Source organism: Lepus europaeus, chromosome 5 (genome assembly GCF_033115175.1).
Source record: "Lepus europaeus isolate LE1 chromosome 5, mLepTim1.pri, whole genome shotgun sequence".
NCBI lineage: Eukaryota > Metazoa > Chordata > Mammalia > Lagomorpha > Leporidae > Lepus > Lepus europaeus.
The window spans coordinates 44,908,965-44,929,118 of record NC_084831.1 but is presented as its reverse complement, the minus strand read 5'-3'; the positions used below and the strand labels follow the sequence as shown (position 1 = coordinate 44,929,118).

General features: G+C 59.1%; 1 protein-coding gene across 1 annotated transcript in view; it reads left to right on the top strand.

The window, feature by feature from the left end:
- Positions 1 to 4,666, top strand: part of GLIS1 (GLIS family zinc finger 1) — a 229,013-nt gene extending 224,347 nt beyond the window's left edge. The window contains exons 8-10 of the mRNA XM_062193344.1: positions 1,585 to 1,751; positions 2,078 to 2,245; positions 4,229 to 4,666. Coding sequence (XP_062049328.1) covers positions 1,585 to 1,751; positions 2,078 to 2,245; positions 4,229 to 4,386 — 493 coding nt within the window. The 3' untranslated portion in view covers positions 4,387 to 4,666. The remainder of the gene's footprint in view (positions 1 to 1,584; positions 1,752 to 2,077; positions 2,246 to 4,228) is intronic.
- Positions 4,667 to 20,154: the final 15,488 nt, after the last annotated feature.

Sequence of the window (20,154 nt, the reverse complement as noted above, 5' to 3'; positions counted from 1 at the left end):
GCAAGGGCTTCCACCATTTCCAGTACACAGGGGTCAAGGTGGCCCTGGGAGACAGGCCTACAGGTACTAATAGCAGTAATTAACCCACCGAGACCAGCTCATGAGCTTACGAAGGAGACGGGGACCTAGGGAGCATAGCTGCTGAGCCTGGGCCCCTGCTCTCAGCGGGCTCACGGTGACAGGGTCCCAGCCGTGAGTAGTGACGGCACAGTGGAGGGGCAGCGGCAGCATGATGCTCAGGCTGGAAGGCACAGAGGGTGCTCAGGGCAGCAGCAGACGGGAACCCCCGGCCTCGCTCTGGCTCTCCCTGCTCTCCATCCCTCTGAGAGAGGCACTGATCTGCTCGGTTGGAAGCAGGCGTGGGTAGCAGGCCTCGCTTCCCAGGGTTCCCTGGGGCTGTGACATTGAACTTGCAGCATATTCTAATGTGGATGGGCCAACAATTCTGTCAATCCCAACAGGGAAATGGAGACTGAGCTCCCACTCTTCCTGCGAAGGATGTAAATGCTTCCTAGGCTGTAAGCCATCTGCCTGGTCCACAGAGCTGCCCTCAAGCCCAACTGATGCCAGAGCGCAGTGGTCCCTGGGAACAGGACCCAGAGGTTTGGGAAGGGGGCTGCACAGGCCCACTCGGCACTCGGCTCAGCCGGGCTCTGGGTGCCTGTGCAGCTCTCAACCACCACAGCTTTTGCTCTGCCCTGATCTTCCAGAGAGCAGTCTTGGGTCTATATCCTGCAGGGTGTATGTGAAGGGAGGTAGTGAGCCTACCCTCTCAGGAGGTGTGCAAGTAGAGGAGAGATGGCCAGAGATGGGAGAAGGGCCCTCAAGCACACGTGCAGGAGCAAAGCCGGCTTGAACGCGAGCCCATTGCTGGCCGCGATGATGGGTGGCGAAGGGGCCGAGAACACTATGCCGTTCTCTGTGCTTTGCACTGGTCTCAGGTTGTTGCCTCACCGTAACCTGTGAGCTCAGCGCTCTGTGGCCGGGGGCACCTTGGCAACTTCTCTGGACCTCGGTTTTCTGATTTATAAGAAGGCACAGGGACTCTGGCCTCACGGGGCTGGGGGAAAGGTGGAGGTCAGTGTATGGGGATTGTTACTGCCATGGGCTGTCCTGCTCAGGAGCGGCCACAGCTCTGGGGGGCGGGGGGCTGTCATAGGACCCCTCCTCCAGGTGGCCCAAGTGCCCTGGGCACCTGGCAGGGCTGGCTGGCATTTAGCGCTCGGTGTGGAGTGCTGCTGTGTGCCGGTGGTGAACATGGCACCGCGCAGGGAAGCCCAGGTGCAGAGACATCACAGCCCCCAGGGAAGCATGCGGGCTTTGAATGCGGTCCTGTCTGCCCTGCCCTGCTCATAACCTCTGCTTCCGGCTGCCTGTTTGAGTGTCCCTCTGTGGATCCCATTGGATTCTAATGGGTTTCAAACTACCCTTCCGACTTGAACCCACTCTGTAGGAAAAGCTTCCCCTCCGGTCCGCACCCTTGTGGGTCAACCAGGGCCAGCAGGGGGGAGCAGGTGCAGCAGCCAGGCCCATGGCCCCCACTGCTGAGGCCCAGCTGCTGACGGTCACCTTTGCTCTGTCCAGGTTAGGGCCCAGCCTGCTTTCGCCCATGGTGAGCCCACTGAAGGGACTCGGGCCTGTGGCCTCCCAGAGCCGTTCTCCAGGGGGCCAGTCCTTCTCTACGCTGCCCAGCAAGCCGTCCTACCCGCCCTTCCAGAGCCCTGCGCCTGCACCTTTGCCCAGCCCGCAAGGTAAGCCCTAGCTGGAGGCCCTCTGCCTCTGTCTGCACCCGCCGCCCTCCGCTCTAGGAGCCAGTAGGACCGCTATAGCCACCCACAGGGGTAGGCAGGCACCAGGGGATGTCAGGCCAGGAACTGGGGGGGTGTCAGTGACTCTGGGAGGGGCACTCCTGGGAGGAACTGGCTTCTAGCACCCTCTGTGCCCTGGCACAGTCTTCTCGTTCCCGCCCACAATGCCTGGACCAGATGACGTGGGAGCTGAGTGGTGCCTTGTGGATGCCCCCACCCTCACCCCGCCAGGTACTTCTGCTTGGCTGACAACCCTCCCTCCTCTGCAGGCTACCAGGGCAGTTTCCACTCCATCCAGAATTGCTTCCCCTATGGCGACTGCTATCGGACAACCGAGCCGGCCACCAGTGGGGATGCACTCACCGGGGAGGCCCATGGTTTCACTGCTCTGCGACCCAATGGCTACCACAGCCTCACCGCACCTTTACCTGCCACAGGTGAGCCCCGCCTGCAAGCCTCCATCCCCCGAACCCCTGACAAGGCCCTGCCCTGTGCTGGCTGCTGTTTATGCGCCTTGTCGCACATCCTGTGGACCGCCCTGTGTGGTAGGATCCTCCCGACTCTACAGAGGCTCAGAGAGGTCCTGGATTCCACAGCACTGGGATTGCTGGAGTCAGTGTTCTTTCCACAGTGTCCTGTGGCTTGCATGAATCTGGCCACTGACAGGTTTCTGCAAACAGGAAAGTCAGCTGGGAGCTCCTGGGCTCACTTGATAGAATGAGCACCTACTGAGTGACGGGCAGTGAGACGAACACCGGCCTGCACCGAGCACTGGAGGCGGTGCCTGCTCCCAGGCTGCCGGTGCACTCGGCACCTCCCTGCAGGGCCCGGAGCCCTGCCCCACACACTGCCCCCAGCTGCAGCCCAGGGAGAAGGGAGAAGGGAAGCCCTGTGTGGCCACGGTGGATGCACGCTCAGCCAGCAGGGCCCAGCCTGGGCAGCGCAGGGACATCAGACTGGGGGCCCTGAATTCCCTAACCCAAGCCCCACCACATTTCAGCCTCAGGGTCTAGCTGGGGGTCCAAGGACTCCCACAAAGGGAACCCCAAGATCCCGCCCTGTGCAGCCAGGGGCAGAAGGACCAGGATATGGTCTGAGGCCAGACGAGCACACACAAACCGTGTGGGTCCCTCTGTGTATAGGGCCCTGCATGTCTGCGGATGTGCCTGCCATGTTCTTTCTTTGCATGCTTGGGCAGCAGGTGTGTGTGTGTGTGTGTGTGTGAAGTAGGACGGGGGAGCCCCCTTGAGTGTGTCAGCAGCTCACAGGGCATGCACTGTCAGCTCTGCACACATGTGCTGGCATCGTGCATGTGCTGACATTCACACGCCCCATCACTGCACGATACATTACTGACCCCGTGACACATGTCAGTGTCCACGGATGTGTGTGTTAGCATGTTTGGGCTGTTGCACCTGAGTGTGTATGTGCACATGTGTGCCTGCGGGAGTGCAGTGGACACTCGCCACATGCATGCACGGCTGATGTGTGCACGTGGGCTGCCTGCACAGGAAGTGCTCCGTGCTTGTGCACACGCAAGTGAAACCTGACTGCCGGCCCGGCCATCCAAGCTCCCCAGCTCCCACCCAGTGCAGGCGAGGTTTCTCGCTTAGCCGCAGGGTCTGAATCAAACAGCTCCCAGCAAAAGGAGGCGTCCACACCCTGCTCCACCACAGACGGGAGGCCTTCTGGCCTGCTCCCTCCCTAACGCCCACTTCAAGCCACCTCCAGCCCACCCGCTGTGGCCTAACTGCCATCTGAGGTCAACATGCAGGACTGAACCTACACTGACAGGCTGGCAGGGCCTCGGGACGCTTCGGTGCAACCGCACTGCGCGGGGGGAAGACTGAGGCCCACTTGTCTAAGCCACAAAGATCCTGACAGCAGCTCAAGGACAGGAGCCTGAAGGCCTCTGAGCAGTGACCCCACCTGGAGACAGCACGTCCCCTCCCCCACTCCCTGGCACTGCGTCCTTAGGCAGGTGTCTGACCCTCCCTGAGCCCTACTTCCATAAAGTGGGACGGCTGTGCTGTGCAAGCAGAGCAGGGCCTCGGTGCGTTTAGGCTCGTGGGGAGGAGGACGCTGAGAGTGGGAGGAGGATGCTGAAAGGGGGTGAGCCGGGCCCTCCTGCAGAGGGGGAGCCCCTCGCCTGCCTTCTACCCCACAGTCCAGCCCTGGGTGACAGCCCGCCTCCAGCCAGCCCACCTGCCCCCTCAGCTGCCCTGGCCCTGGGCCTCCTCCCATGGCCCCCTGCCTACCCGAACCTACAGCCCCCCACCTGCAAGAGCAGAGGGCTCAGAGCAGGCTCAGCCACCAAGGGGACGCCATGAGAAGGGACCCTGGGCAGGCAGGGTTAGAACCGAGAGCTGGGCAAGCTCGGCCCCGCAGTGCCCGCGCTGAGCCTCTCCTGCCGCCCACAGGCTACGAGGCCCTGGCTGAGGCACCGTGTCCCACGGTGCTGCCACCGCAGCCGACTGAAGAGGTGGTGTCCAGCGGCCCCGAGGACTGCGGCTTCTTCCCCAACGGGGCCTTTGACCACTGCCTCAGTCACATCCCCTCCATCTACACAGACACCTGAAGCAAGTGCACACCGCACCTGCCTGCCGTCTCCGCAGACGCTGCTCATCCCCTTGCCGCCCGCCCCTCCCTCTGCACCCCGGACCGCAGACGCAGGGGTGCTGGGTGCCGCGGTGGCCGCCGGCGCTGCCCAGGCAGCAGTTGTGCCCAAGCCAGGCGCTCAGGGTCCGTGACCCTGCGACAGTCCCTGGATCGTGTCTCCCAGTTTCTCTCCCTCGGTTTTGAGATTACAGACCTCGTGTATATAAAATGTACAGGATGTGTTTTCCATTCTCCTGCCAGTTTTATATTTTTGGTTTTACAAGAAAAACATTAAAAACTGGAAACGAGGGGCCCGGCCCTGCCTTGTGATTCAGCCGGGAGAGGCTCCGAGGAGTGCGCCAGCAGGAGCCGGCACCCAGGGCTCGGGGCAGCGTGGGAGCCAGGGGGTGGAACCGGTGTCACAAGGCGCCCACCATGCGTGCTGGGCACAGGGCATCACTGCGAGATGGGTCCCCTGCACACAGGTGAGCAATGGCAGTGCAGGAGGCACTCTGGCCAGCCCCGGGATCCACAGTCAGACAGGAATGGGAGCCCAGGCTTGGCCCAGGTTCTGACCTCCCTCAGAAGGCAGGGGCGAGAGCATCCTGCATCTAGCCAGGACCCTGCCCACCCTGCAGGCTGAGGGCCAGGAGGAGCAGAGAAGTCGACTCTGGGAGTACCGAGGCTCACTGGGGCTGCCCCCACCCTGCCTGCCCTCCTCTCTCCCGTGACCAACTGTGCGGGTGACCCAGACAGTGTCCTGCTGCTCCCTTGTGTCACTCACAAGGGAAATTCCTGCCTCGCCACGGCCAAAACGGGTACAGTGAAGGGAGGCCAGGCTTACTGCACGCCAGACGCTCCTCTGCCTTTTTGGAAACATCCCCAGAGGGGGCCTCCTTATTCCCCTCTGTAGGTGGGGAGGAGCAGCCAGGATTCACACCCAGCAGTGGTCACCCCTGGACCACACAGTTGGCTTCAGTGGGCAAAGCAAGAGATCCAGCCAATCCCCTTCTTTGTAGAGGGGACACCGGGGTCACAGAAGTCACTCGGCCAAGCACACAGACCTGTGACACGTGCCTGGGCCCTCCCCGTCTCCTCCATCCCCAACTCCTCCGTCACCTGTCCATGTGGGTGCAGCTCGGTGCTCCTGGCTCCTCCCAAGACCCAGCTGAGGAGGTGGCACCCCAGGGGCGTGCTCCACCTGCTGTGTCCAGGGCTGACGTGGCTGCCTGGCACCCAGGTTCCTGGCTGGCTGCGGCCAATGAGGAGCCCACCTTGGGAGGGAAGATGGTAGAGAAGGTGCCCTGGGCGGCTGTGTCCTCCGCTGAAGGTTTTGGCTCTGGTTGGCCGCCATCCACACAGCTGCCTCTCCCAGGTGGGGCAGGGGACTGGCTCCCTGTGTTAGGGAAGGCGGGGCTCTGCGCCGTCCCTCGTGCTTCTGGCCTGGCTGCTGCTGTTGCGGTGAAGCCCTTGGCTGGGCTTGGCCCAGGTTCTGACCTCCCTGCAAGAAAAAATTCAAGGAAGCACCATAGACACAGGAGAGCAGGGAAGGTTTGAAGGCCCAGGGAGAGGACGCACCAGGTGTGGAGACATGCAGTTCAGGAAGCCTGGGTGCTGCTTTCACAGGATAGGGGGTGGAGTTTACGGCGTGGCTTGAGTAGCGCCCCTTTCCATGCCCCTTGTGTGGAAATCTGCAGTCAGGTGCATGATGGGCATTTCTGTGCCAGTCATGGTAATTTTATTATAATGACCTAAAGGTCACCATGGGAGCCCAGCCTGCTGCAGTAGTGGCTGTTTCTTGCCTGTACATGGAAGAGGGTGGGGTTCGGGCTGTGCATGGCGGCTGCCCACAGCTCCCCTGTGCCCACTACCTCCCTTCCTACGGCGATGCTTACCCCGTTATAGGTGGTGGTTTAAGGGCTTGCTCCTGGGAGCCGAGGCTCAACGCCAGTGTTCTCAGGCACCAGAGCCCCCACCCGTCCTCTGCACCTGCCTGACCCTGCAGGTCCCACCTGCCCCTGCCGCAGTGGACCTAGAGCGCCGTCCCTCAGCCCGCTGCGCCCCCGCCCCCGCGGGCAGGGCTGCTCCAGTGCAGATCCCGCCTGCCTTCTGCTCCACAGAAGCCGCTCAGCCCCACGCAGGGAGGACTGGTGTCTGTTCATAATGCAAGGGCTGAGTCGCGAGCACACACACTAGCCGGCAGTTGGGTCCTAGTTAACTGCAGGAGCAGGGGAGGGAGGGAAGGGATCGAAGGCTCGGAGGACAAAGGGCGCCCCACAAGACAGGGCGGTGGGGGCTGCCGAAGGAGGAGGGTGCTGTCCGGGGCCATGCAGCACGCAGTGCAGCTGCTCTGGCAACTTCACTGTCGCCCCTCTGAGCTCCCACTCCTCTTGACACACTCGGGACCACCGTGGGGTCTTGCACCTCATTTCAAATGCACAAGCCACAGGGCCCCTCCCCCACAGCCAGGCCTCCTCCTCCTCCTCCTCTCCTCCTCCTCTTATTTAGAAACCACCAAAAGCCACAGCCCCTCCAGAGCTCACTCTGTCGCTGTGTGGGGGCTGTGGGCCATCAGCGCAGGGAGCCATCAGCATTCCAGGGGACATCGGCCACCCCCTAACTGGCAGGGAGGAGACTGTCATGGAGGCACTAGGGCTTTCTCTTCCTCCACCCAGGCACAGGCCCAGGGTCCCCTCCCACTCCTAGTCCTGCTCTCCAGAGACCACTTTTTTAAAAACAAATATTTTATTTTTTTATTTGAAAGTTAAAGAGTGGGAGATCCTCCCATCAACTGGTTCACTCCCCAGATGTCCACCACAGTCAGGGATGGGCCAGGCCAAAGCCAGGGCCCAAGCCCCTGAGCCATCTTCTGCTGCTTTCCAAGGCCATTAGCAGGCAGCTGGATCAGAAGCAGAGCAGCCGGGACTTGAACCAATGCTGCAATAGAGGTTGCTGGCATCACAAGCAGTGGCTTCACCCACAGTGCCACAACACCGGCCCCAACGGATGACTGCTGTTCCTGCAGGTCCTGGAGGGTGGAGGGGCCCAGACCCTCAAGGCGGAGCCCCACCTGCTCCCACTGCACAGAGCAGGAAACTCAGGCTACCCCATCCTGGCATCCAGGTCCAGCCAGAGTGGAGAAGAGGGACTCAAGGGGTCCCCAGGGGGTGCTGGATCAGGTTTGCTCCTCAGGACACCCTCGGCTGCGAAGGGGCCAGGCTGGGGAAGCCCCCACTGGCAGACTTTGTCCATGAGAGCAGCCCGGATAGGTCCTCATCACTGCTCACCGCCCAGCTTCTACACCAGCACCTGGCCCGCAGCAGGTGCCCAATGCCTGCTTGTTAAACACATTGTGGAGCTGGAGAGAGAGGCAAACAAGGGCCTAATCTGCAGAACACCTGTGCACAGTAGGGCCGCAACACGTGCCTGTGAACTCAGATGACCCATCCAAACGAGGACATGCCTTGTGCCAAGCCGCAGAGCAGGCAGCAGGCAGCAGGCAGCAGGCGGTGACAGGCGGTGGAGGACAGCCCCAGCCCTGTTCTGTCCACCTCATCCTTTGCAGCTACCAGAAAAACCAATACAGCCCACGCCTGCCGCCTCCTGAGGAGCCGGTGCACTTTGTCACATCCTGCTGCAGGGTTGGCGTTGTCACCCCATTTTATGGAATGAATGAGGCTCACAGAGGCAGCTCACCCAGGACCACAGTGGAGGCCAGGCAGAGTTGGGGCCCCAGGGCAGGTTGGGCACCAGTGCCAGCCCCCCTGTCCTGCTGATGTGCGTCCCACACTGAGACACGGGACCCAAGGAGCCGCCCAAGGATTCCTGGCACACGCCCCTGTGCTCTGGCCAGAAGGGACCATTACGCGTTTACAAGTCCCGGTTTATGTACTCGCCTGGGCCGCCAGCCCTGCCAGGGATTTATAGGTTCCTAAGTGGTCTTGTCTCTAGGGAAAATGCAAACGAGCGTCAGCTGGGGAGGAACCGCCAGCCCTGGCAGCCCTGCACCACAGCGCCGGCACTGCCAGTGCTTCCCGGGCCCTGGTCTGGGGCCTCCAGCCGTGCTGGGCCAGCCTCGCCACCGGGAGCCAGACCTGTCTGCTCCAAGGGCAGGGTCACCCGTGCTCACACAGGCTCAGGGGCGGGCAGAACAGGGAACCCCAGCAAGCCGGGCTCCAGCGTGATTTGGAGGGCTGAGCGCAGGCAGGGACTGGAAATGGACCTTCCCCCAGGGTCCATCCAGAGTCCCTGGGGGTCCTGCCCCGCTCTCTATACTGTTGTGCATGCCTCAGAGGTTCCAGAAAGGAATGTAAGCAGTGTGGCCAGGCGGGCGTCTTCTCGCTTGCCTGGCAGCCTGGCCAGGTGCGAGGGGCTCAGCTCGGCTTGTCTGGTCTGGGCACTGCAAAGGGTCACCTCCTGAATCCAGGGTTCTACTTGGTAAAGATGGACTGGTGGCTCCTCCCTTAGAGGCCACTGAGATGGGACAGTGGAGTGAGATCCTCTTACGTAGCAGGTGCTCAACAAATGGACCTCCTAGAACGGCCATCCTAGGGACTGCCCAGGCAAATATCCCATGGCCCCTTGTAACTGCACGGAGGTCCAGGCTCCGTGGGGAGGCAGCCAGGAGATGGTCTGACTTGCCTAGGGCTGTGTGGTCATTTGGTGGCAGGTCTGTGGCCTCCAGACTGCCAGGGCACTGCTCTTACCATTCCCATGCTGTCCGGAACAGAGGCCTGCCCGGTCAGCACAGCCCAGCCTGTCCACCCAGGCTCCAGGACCTTGATTCCAGTTCTGGCTGTGCAGCCTTAGACAGGTCATGTGCTGTCTCTGGGCTTCGCCTGAGAAAAGTGGAAAACCACAGTCCTACATAAGGAGGTGTTGAGGAGGATGCTCAAGAAACCACGTGTCAGGGCCAGCGCTATGGTGTGGCGGGCAGAACCACCACCTTCAGTGCCGGCATCCCATATGGGCGCCAGTTCGAATTGTGGCTGCTCCACTTCTGATCCAGCTCTCTGTTATGGCCTGGGAAAGCTGTGGAAGATGGCCCAAGTCCTTGGGTCCCTGCACCCACGTGGGCGACCTGGAAGAAGCTCCTGGCTCCAGGCTTTGGATTGGTTCATCTCGCTGGTGAGGCCTTTTGGGGAGTGAACCAGCGGATGGAAAACTATCTGCCTCTCTGTAACTCTACCTTTCAAATTAATAATTTAAAAAAAAAAAACAAATAAACAACGTTATTTAAAAACAACAACAACACGTGTGGCAGCATTTGATGACCATGAACTCAGGGACAGAGTGGGACGGGGCCAGCCCTGGTCTGTGGACGCAGCACTGAAGCCATTAATTACACCCCAGGTGGCTCTAAAAAGAGGGTGGGGCTGCCCGGGCACTGTGGCCCTAGCCAGCAGGGTCGGCCCCTGCCAATGGGGCTCAGGGCTCAGCACCCAGAAGTGTGCCCACTCTGGCCTCCCCTGCATGGCTGTGGATGTGTCCTGTCTAGGACTTCTCTGTGCATTCAATGTGCCCTTGGCACTGACCTCCCTCCATGAGGCTCTTTCACAGCCCCGGCCAGGTGCCTGGGAAGCGGCACTACTTGCAGTGTCTCCCTGGGGGGCTTGCTAAGCAGGGAGGGCAGTGGCCGCGGTGGGCAGACGCGGAGGCGGAGCACAGCCCCACAACGCACAGGTGTAGACAAAGCCAGGGCTCCAGGGTCAACATGTCTGCGGCGATGCACGCGGCCCACTTCCTTCTGCAGGCCGCCACCTGCTATCGCCACCTGCTGTGCTCCTGACACCGGGAGTGCCTTGAGCCCCTCTGTGTGCCACCCACCTGACCCAGGGAAACTCATTCTCTCATCAAGAATAGAGCGAGGGAGAGAGAGAGCAGATGTCTGGGCTCAGAGGGCCTGGAGAAGGCTGTTCTTTCTCCCAGAGCCAGCTGCCTCCCCGGGGCGCACCGCTCTGCCGCCTCTCCGCCGGCCTCCGTCCCGCAGCTTCCAGCGCCCGACAACAGCGCCCGCTCACCGGTGCCCCTCGGCAGCTCGCAGGGACTCTGGAGCAGTTCTCAGGCTCCCAGGCTCAGACCCAAGAGAGAGACGAGAGGAGCTGCTTTGCTGGGCGACCCCGCAGCCTCCGAGCTGGCCAGTGGTCCGTGCCCTTTCTCTCAGGCCTCGTCCTCGTTCAAGGCCAGGTCACCGAGCATCTTCCACGCAGCTGCGCACTCGGTGTTACATGGCCCGGATCCCCACAGGCTGGCTGGTTCACCCCCACACGGCTGGGAGAAGGCTCCACCTCCTGCATCCGGTGCCCCGTGATCCAGTCATCAAGGCTCAGAGTCGCACCCAGCAGGGCCTGCGAGGGAAATCAGCTGAATGCCCCCTTGCATGGTTGGGGAGGTGGGGCCGGGGGGAGGGGAAGATAGGACTTGCCCACCGAGCGTGGGACCCGGGCCAGGACACTGCTGTGGCAGAGCCTATGCCCAGGGACCCTGCCAGAAGATACCTGGATTCAGCTGCGTCTCATTTCCCTTTCGGCTCTCTTGGCTCACGGCGCCCCATGCATCAAACTGTCTCCAAGTCTCGGAACTGGGCGCAGGAAAGCAAGGTGACCCGGGCGCGTCCCAGCCGTGGGGAGCCTCCCAGTCCAGGACAGCCTGGCTCCCGTGCGGCCCCCATGGAGGCCCCACCACGTTACGTGCTCACACATGCCCCTGCCTGGGCACTCGCTACCACCCCGCGGCCTCTCTCAGCCTTGCTCAGCACAGTGACAGAGAGCGAGAGCTCTTCCATTTGCTGGTTTACTCTGGTACCAAATGGCTGCAACGGCCAGGTCTGGGCCAGGCTGAAACCAGCATCCCGGAACATCCGGGTCTCCCACACTGGGCCATTCTCTGCTGCTTTCCCGGGTACATTAATGGGAAACTGGATCAGAAGCAGAGCAGCCAGGATTCGAACTGCTTCTCCAATGTGGGAGGCAGTGTCCCGGGCAGAGGCTTAACCCACTGCACCACGATGCTTTCCCCTACAATAAAAATCTTACAAACCAAAAGAAAAAACTTCCCTCGATAGTCTGCACTCTTCATGTAGTAAAATAGAGCAGCATGTGTGGTGTGAAAACAATTAAAACTATGTGTATCTGGAAGAACGTCGAGGCGGCTGTGCGGCCGAGGCTCGGGGGTTTGTCCGTGGGAAGTGAGTGTGGAGGTGCTGGTTACTGCACACGCTCACTTCCCCAGGGGCTCCAGCCTCCTCCTGCCTCGGTTTCCTAATCTGTAAAATGGGACAGAATCCTCTGCCTTGCTAGGAGCTATGCAAATGGCATGAGATGTCTGAAGGCACCCGCGGGACAGAACGCATTGAATGGCACCGATCGTTAATGAGAATGGAGGCTGGGACACAGAGAAGGGCCCCCGAGCACCCTGGCAGCGACAGACCCCAATCCACTCATCCTACAGGAGGGAAACTGAGGCCTGGGACCGCTGTTGGGGCAGCAGGAGAAGCAGAAGTGGCCGACCAGGGGGCTGCGGGGCAGAGCGTCCCATCTCGATGGAAAATGAGTTTCCACCTGATTCCAAAACAAACCAGTACTAGAGAGAAACAGGGAGGCTTCGTAGCAATAGCAAAGGGTGGAACCCCTGGCACAGGCAAATGATGACGACCACAGAGTCTGCAGCCACGAAGCAGGAACTGAGCACTGGGGCGGGGAGCAGTGGGCGGCGTCCATCCCCCAACTCTGCGCCACCAGGGGACCTCCCAGCGGGTCATTGTCATCGACCGCGGGGCCCGGCCAGCCTGCGTAGATGCCGCCCCATGGAGGAAAAGAACACGTGTTGTTCCCAACAGCACACGGGCCATTGCCCAGGCCAGACTGTAAGGCAAGCCCCCACGCGTGTGAAAGAATCCAGGTCACACCAGGTCTGTCAGCAGCTGGAGCACAGTGACATCGCGAGCTAACAGTGGGAAGAAGTGTGCGAAGGCGCCAAACGCGTGGAGAGTAAACCACTCCTGAACAGCGAACTCGCCGAGATGTCACCAGGAGATTAGACGATGTTTTGAAATGAGTGGAAATGAAGGCAATTGAAGACACCTTCCAAGATGCAGGGTGCGCCTGGAGCGGTGGCTGGGGAGCGGAGAGCTGTCAACGCCCACATTTAGAAAGAAAAAGAGGCCAGTGTTGTGGTGCAGTGGGTTAAGCTGCCCCTTGGGACACTGGCATCCCGTGTCGGAGCACTGCTCTGCTTCCAATCCAGCTCCCTGTAATGCACCTGGGAAAGCAGTGGGAGTTGGTCCATGTACCAACAGCCCACATGGGAGACCCGGATGAAGCTCCTGGCTCCTGGCTTCAGCCTGGCCCAGCCCTGGCTGTGGTGGTCATTTGGGGAGTGAACCAGTGGATAAAAGATCTCTTCTTCTCTCTCTCTCTCTGTTGCTCTGCCTTTCAAACAAATATTTTTTAAAAGTTAATTTGTGGGTGCTCTGCACCTGGCTGGGAGACCACCCATGAGACCGGCAGCGGGAGCATTGGCACATTTCCCTCCAGCCCTGCCTCTGCCAATCACTTCAGCTGCTTCCGGGTGTGGCCCAGGCCCACCCGGAAAGCCTACTCTGGCTGCGTGACTTTCAAGCTGATGGAGAAGCATGGCAGGGCCGACGTCTGCTCTATCCTACAGAATTAGTGTTGCCCTGAATTAGTGACGCGCCCTCGCTGCCCTTTAAAGCTGTGCTTGGTCGTTAATAAAGCAGACACGTTCATGGCAACTTGTCTCCGCGCTTCTTGTCGAAGAACGCCGCCGCCCCGCTACGCTGACAGCGTGCGGGCCTCGTGGGGCGAGCCCGCATTAATTAATTTTTAAAAATCACAAATAAGTATCCTAACTTTCCACATTAAGATACAGAAACCTGTGGGCCGGTGCTGTAGCATAGCAGGTAAAGCTGCCACCTGCAGTGCTGGCATCCCATATGGGTGCTGGTTCTAGTCCCGGCTGCTCCTCTTCCGATCCAGCTCTCTGCTGTGGCCTGGGAAAGCAGTGGAGGATGGCCCAAGTGCTTGGGCCCCTGCACACACAGCTCTCTGCTGTGGCCTGGGAAAGCAGTGGAGGATGACTTGGGCCCCTGCACACACAGCTCTCTGCTGTGGCCTGGGAAAGCAGTGGAGGATGGCCCAAGTGCTTGGGCCCCTGCACGCACATGAGAGACCCGGAGGAAGCTCCTGGCTCCTGACTTAGGATTGGCACAGCTCTGGCCATAGCGGCCATCTGGGGAGTGAACCAGCAGATGGAAGACCTCTCTCTCTCTCTCTCTCTCTCTCTCTCTCTCTCTCTCTCTGCCTCTGCCTCTCTGTAACTCTGCCTTTCAAATAGATAAATAAATCATTTTAAAAAGACACAGAAATAAAAAGGATCATTAAAGAATTCTATGAACCTCTGCACACCAACAAGTTAGAGAACTTCCACGAAATGGACCAATTCCTAGGAAGAGAGAAATCCCTGAAACCGCTCAGGAGGGAGAAGGCCATCGGATTACATCTGCGGCAAGCAAGCGGCTTGGGTTCGTGGTAGAAGATGTCCCACCACGAAGAGTCCAGGTGCGGAGCGCTTCACTGCTGGACTCTACGAGTCTCCAGAGCATGAATAGCAGGGCTTCAGACTCTTCCAAAAATACAGGCGAGCAGGGAGCCCTTTCCAACTCAGCCTACGCATCCAATGTTACCCTGTGACACAACGACATCACAGGAAAGCTACAGACCACTGCCCCTTATGCACAGAGACTCCAACATCAACTAAATGGGGTGAGCGTGTGGCAGAGTGGGTTAAGCCACTGCTCGAGACACCCACACCCCACATCGTAGCTCCTGGTTAGAATCCCAGCTACTGGCCAGCACCGCAGCTCACTAGGCTAATCCTCCACCTACAGTGCCTGTACTCTAGGTTCTGTCCCGGTTGCTCCTCTTCCAGGCCAGCTCTCTGCTGTGGCCCGGGAAGGCAGTGGAGGATAGCCCAAGTGCTTGGGCCCTGCACCCCATGGGAGACCAGGAGGAAGCACCTGGCTCCTGGCTTCGGATCGGCTCAGTGCGCCGGCTGTAGTGGCCATGTGGGGGTGAACCAACGGAAGGAAGACCTTTCTCTCTGTCCCTCTCACTGTCTAACTCTGCCTGTCAAAAAAGAAAAGAAAAGAATCCCAGCAACTCTGCTTCCAATCCAGCCTGCTGCCAGAGCATCCTGGGGGGCAGCAGCTGATGGGTAAGTGCTCAGGCCCTGCCAGCCATGTGGGAAATCCAGATGGAGCTCCCGGCTCCCGGCTTTGGCTTAGTTCAGTCCTGGCTGTCATCTGGAGAGTGAACCCCAGGATTCTCTCTCTCCCTCTGTGTCCCATGCTGTTTTTCAAGTAGATGACAATAAAACATTTTTAAAAATTCAACAAAATAGAGGCCAGCGCTGTGGCATGATGGGTAAAGCCGCCACCTGCAGTGCCAGCACCCATTAAGGGCATCAGTTCGAGTCTCAGCTGCTCCACTTTCGATCCAGCTCTCTGCTATGGCCTGGGAAAGCAGTGGAAGGTGGCCCAAGTCCTTGGGCCCCTGCACCCATGTGGGAGACTCGTAAGAAGCTCCTGGCTCCTGGCTTCGGATCAGCTCAGCTCCGGCCGTTGCAGCCATTTTGGGATTGAATCAGCGAATGGAAGTCCTCTCTCTCTCTCTCTCTTTCAAATAAATATATAAATCTTTTTAATAAATCAACAAAATATTAACAATCTAGCAACATGTAAAAAGGAATATACGCCATGATTTAATAGTTTTGATCCCAGGAATGGAGCATTGGCTCAACATCCAAAAATCTGTTAATGTGAAACAAACACCAAAGCCATAGAACAAAGAACAAAAACCACATGACCATCTCCACAGACACAAAAAGCACGTGACAAAACCTAACACTCTTGCATGGTTAAAAAAAACAACAACAAACAAACAGAGAGAGAGAACTGGTTCACCCTGAGGAAGACCACCCGCAGCTGGCGTCAGGCTTACTGATGAGCGAGCAGGGTTCTCCCCCGCGGTCAGGGCAGGACTAGGACGTCTTCCCCTCACGCTTCTACGCAAGGCTGTACTGGACGTGCAAGGCAGTTAGGCAAGGACATGAGATCAAAGGCATCAAGGCCCCAAAAGAAGAAGTAAAATCCTCGGCGCGTTCTTGTATGCAGACAATCCTACGGAGTCTCTAACAGCAAAACCCCACTGATGGAGCTAAGAAGCAAGTTCTGTGAGGTGGCAGCCACCAGAGCAACACATAGCAGCTAATCCCCTTTCTGTACACCTGCCGTGAACAACCCAAAAATGAAATTAGGAAAAAACTCCACTTAGAACGGCATTTGAAGGATAAAATACTTAATAGCAAATTTAACAAAAGTGCTTGAATTTTATTCTGAAAGCCACAGTGTTGGAGGAAATGTACAACCTAAGTGAAGAGAAAGGCAGCCGTGTTCATTCGCCAGACTTAATTTAACACGGTTAAAGCAGCAACGGTTCCAGCTTGAACCAGGCGTGCCACCAGCCCCTCCCAAAACCCCAGCTAGGTGCACTGCAGAAATCCACCATCCGATCATAAAATTCATGCAGAAATTCAAGGGACCCAGGACAGCTAAAACAATCCTGAAAATCACTTCCTGATTTCACAACTTACCTCAGCGCTACGGTAATTGAGACAGTGTGACAATGGCATAAGGAGAGGCACAGAAACCAACAGAATGGAATCCAAGATTCAGACCTCGAGTGGCGCTTAGTGCAGTGGCCAAGCTGCCACCCGGGGTGCCCCAGTCCACGCCTGGGCTTGGAGTCCCAGCTGCATTTCCCATTCAGCTTCCTGCTAACGCTCACCCTGGGAGACAGGTGATGGCCCAAGAACTTGCGTCCCTGCACCCACGTGGAAGACTCGGGCTGAGTTCTAGCTCCTGGCTTTAGCCTCGCTCAGCCCTGGCTGCTGCCGTCACCTGGGGGAATGAACCAGCAAAGGGAGGATCTCTCAGTCTTCCTCTCTCTCTCGCAGAAAACGAAAATAAACAAACTTCACATTTCTGGTCAATTGATTAAAAAAAGATTTATTTATGTATTTGTTTGAAAGATAGACTGATAAAGACAGAAGCGGGGTGGGGATCTACTAGTTCACTCCCAACAACAGCTAGAGCTGGCCCAGGCCAAAGCCAGGAGCCAGGAGCTCCATCTAAGCCTCCCACAGGAGTAGCAGAAACCCGAGTACTTGGGCCATTTTCTGCTGCCTCCCAGGTACATTAGCAGGGAGCTGACAAAAATGCGGAGTAGCCAGGATTCGAACCAAGTACTCTGATATGGGATGTGGGCATAGCAAGCAGGAGCTTGACCTGCTGAGCCACAACACCTGCCTCATCAATTAATCTTTAATATGGTATCAAGACAGTTAGAAGGGAGAGAACAGTCTCTTCAACTATGATACTGAGACAACTGGATAACCAGAGGAAAAGAATGATGCTAAACTCCTACCTCACACTAAATACAAAAATTAGCTGGGGGCCGGCGTTGTGGCACAGCAGGTCAAGCCGCCGCCTACAAAGCCAGCATCCCTTATGGGCGCCTGTTCGAGTCCTGGCTGCTCCACTTCCAATCCAGCTCTCTTCTATGGCCTTGGAAAGCAGTAGAAGATGGCCCAAGTCCTTGGGCCCCTGCACCTGTGTGGGAGACCCGGAGCCATTGTGGCCAACTGGGGAGTGAACCAGTGGATGGAAGACCTCTTTTTTTCTCTCTCTCTCTCTCTCTTTCTCTCTCTCTCTCTCTCTCTCTCTCTCCCTCTGCCTCTCCTCTCTCTGGTAACTCTGACTTTCAAATAAGTAAATAAATATTTTTAAGGGGTTTCTTTCCTGGGCGAAGACAGGATCCTAAAATTAATTGTGATGAGGTTGCCCAACCCTGAGAAAACGCCAGACACCACCGGGCTGCACTCGGCGAGCGGGTGAGTTGCGCAGTGTGCAAACCACACGCCAAAGGCGCTGTCTTGTTCCAGAGTCCGGCTGTGCACTCTGTGGCGTGGCCTGACTCGTTCCCGCGCGCTGCCTCTCCTGTCGCCGTGCAGCCAGGTCCCTGGCTTGTGAGCGCCCTCACCTCCAAGACAGGAAGCCAACAGGGCAGGCACTGATTGCAGAGCAGCCTGGGGACAGCAGGAAGCGGGCAAGGCACAGACGGCCATTCCTGCAGTCCGGCAGTGGGGTGGGGCCCAGCCACTGCCCGGGGGCCTGGGGGAGTCTCCTGGGCAAGCTTCCCCTGAGGCTTCTGCTCCCTCCCCAGGGCCCAGCCTGGGCAGAGGCGAGGGTGTGCGCACAGGGTGGGATGCAGAACCCAGAGGGCGGCTCGCTCAAGTGGGGAGGGTGGAGATGAGGAGTGGGGGGCTGGAGAGGTCGGGGGCTGCAGCCCCTGGTCCCACGGGGTGTCCTTGGGCAAGGCGCCCACACCTCCGCAACGTCCTTCCAAGGTGGTCATAAGAAGCCCATGGAGCACAGAGGGTTAATCCTCCACCTGCAGTGCTGGCATCCCATATGGGTGCTGGTTCGAGTCCCCGCTGCCCCACTTCCCATCCAGCTCCCTGCTAATGTGCCTGGGAAGGCAGCGGAAGATGGCCCAAGTGTTTGGGCCCCTGTACCCACATGGGAGACCTGGGTGGAGTTCCAGGCTCCTGGCTTGGGCCTGGCCCAGCCCTGGCTGTTGTAGACTTTGGGGGAGTGAACCAGCAGGCAGAAGCGGGCTCGCTCTCTCTCTCTCTCTCTCTGCCTTTCAAATCAATAAATCTATCTATATAACAGAACCCCGTGAGACACATGGTAACATTCTTACCAGGACTCCAGATGGGTGCCGACAAACACCAGCTGTCCTGGGTCGTGATGTTTCAAGGCATTCATCTCTTTGCCTTCTGGAAACCCATTAAAGTGACAGTAAAGGAACAGGGCCATGAGCACAGGGCAGGAGCCCACGGAGGGTGGCAGCTGACGGGAGGAGGGGAAGAACGGCTCCAGGTGAGGGTGCACAGAACTCAGCAACACCCCCGACTCAGAGACGCCAGGTCCTGAAGAAGGGGGCGATGAAGAGAGGGGCCCTGGGCTGAGGCTGGCGGAGCCACACCCACCCCTCCACTCACACACACCCGCCACGCCCCCTCCCAGGAGAGCACCCTGGCCCAGGAACAGGCAAGCAGCACGTTGGGGCTGGGGAGTGCCCTCTCCAAGGGAGCTGGCCTCCAAGATGCGCAGACAGGCCCGCTCGCAGTGGCCACCTGCTACGGGGCACCCGGCAGAGCCCACGGCCTCCACTCTGAGAGCTGGCCCCTGGGGCAGTCACCTGCGGAGGAACACCAGGAACAAAACCTGGTGGAAACAGGACAGGCGAGCGACAGAGCAACACTGAAACCCGCAAACAAGGCGCCAGGGAAGCCGCCAGCAGGGAGCTTGGGGGCAAGGAAATGGCTCGCAGAGCCGCATCAGGCGGAACAGTGGGAAATGCGGACACGTGGGCGAGAAGGTTCGCGTGTCCTTCCAGGAAATCAGAGAGAAAGAGAAAGTGAAGGAAGAGACATTTTCCGAGGGACAGCCCGAGAGAAGCTCCCCGAGCTGAAGGCGGCCGAGAGGCTCCAGCCCGCAAGGGCGCACTGGGCGCCGGGTAGGCAGAGGAAGGTGCTGGCGCTGACCCAGGCCGTGGCCGCCAGGACGGCCTGAGCCACAGCTGTTTCCTGGAGCCGCCCCTTCGGGAGTGGTGGAGCTCACAGATTGAGGTAAGCGGGAGTCAGCTCCTCTCCTTGTCCCCTGCCCGCAGGAGAGGAGGGAAGGGACCCCTCCCCGCACGCTCCGCTAAGTCTCCTGCACAGAACCCAGGGCGCCCCGTGCTGTCACTGCTACTGCTGCTATTTAAATGATACAAACAAAACTCGGCAAGCAAACTTGAGCTCACCTGTAGGCCGGAGACATTGAGGGCTCCGCACAGCCGTCACCAGGCGGCCAGGACATAAAGCCCGGCTGTGTGAACTCACTGCTGTGTGATTGAAAGGCTGAGTTCCTGAGAGAGGAGAAACAGGGATCTTTCATCGACCTGGTTCTCTCCCGCAAATGGCCACAACGGCCGGGGCTGGGCCAGGCCCAAGCCAGGAGCCAGGAGCTTCCTCCTGCGCTGTGGTGCAGCAGGTTAAGCCACCGCTTTTGACCTGGCATCCCAAATCAGAGTGCTGATCTGAGTCCTGCCGCTCTGCTTCTGATCCAGCCGCACCACCCTCAGGGTACAAAGCAGGACTGGGCAGGGGGTGCTCCAGTCCTGGCGAGGGACAAGGACGTGAGTGAGGGGCCGGCAGCTGCAGCCTTCGGAGCGGAGCTTCCCCCAGGGCCAGAGCCCTCAGGAGGCCGCCCTGGACTAAGGGGACCTCTGTTGGCGATGTGTCTGCGCCGTGCATGGCTGTTGAAGGGTTTGGGAAGCATTAGCAGTATTGACAAATGAGAAAACAAGGCAACTATAAACTCCAGGAAAGAGGAAAGGCGTGAGCAAAGACACAGTGGGAATGCAGGGAGGAGTCGGTGCAGTGCCTGGAGCAAGGACACAGGTGCAGACCGCGGGCAGAGGGGAACCCTGGGAGCTGCAGCTCGGGTCTGGAGTGGGAGGCGGGGAACGTGGAAGAGAGGCGGGTAGGGGGGCCCCTCCGGAGGGCGAAGGTGCTGGCTGGGGAGCAGAGGCCTCTGGGAGAAGCAGTGGTGGGGTTT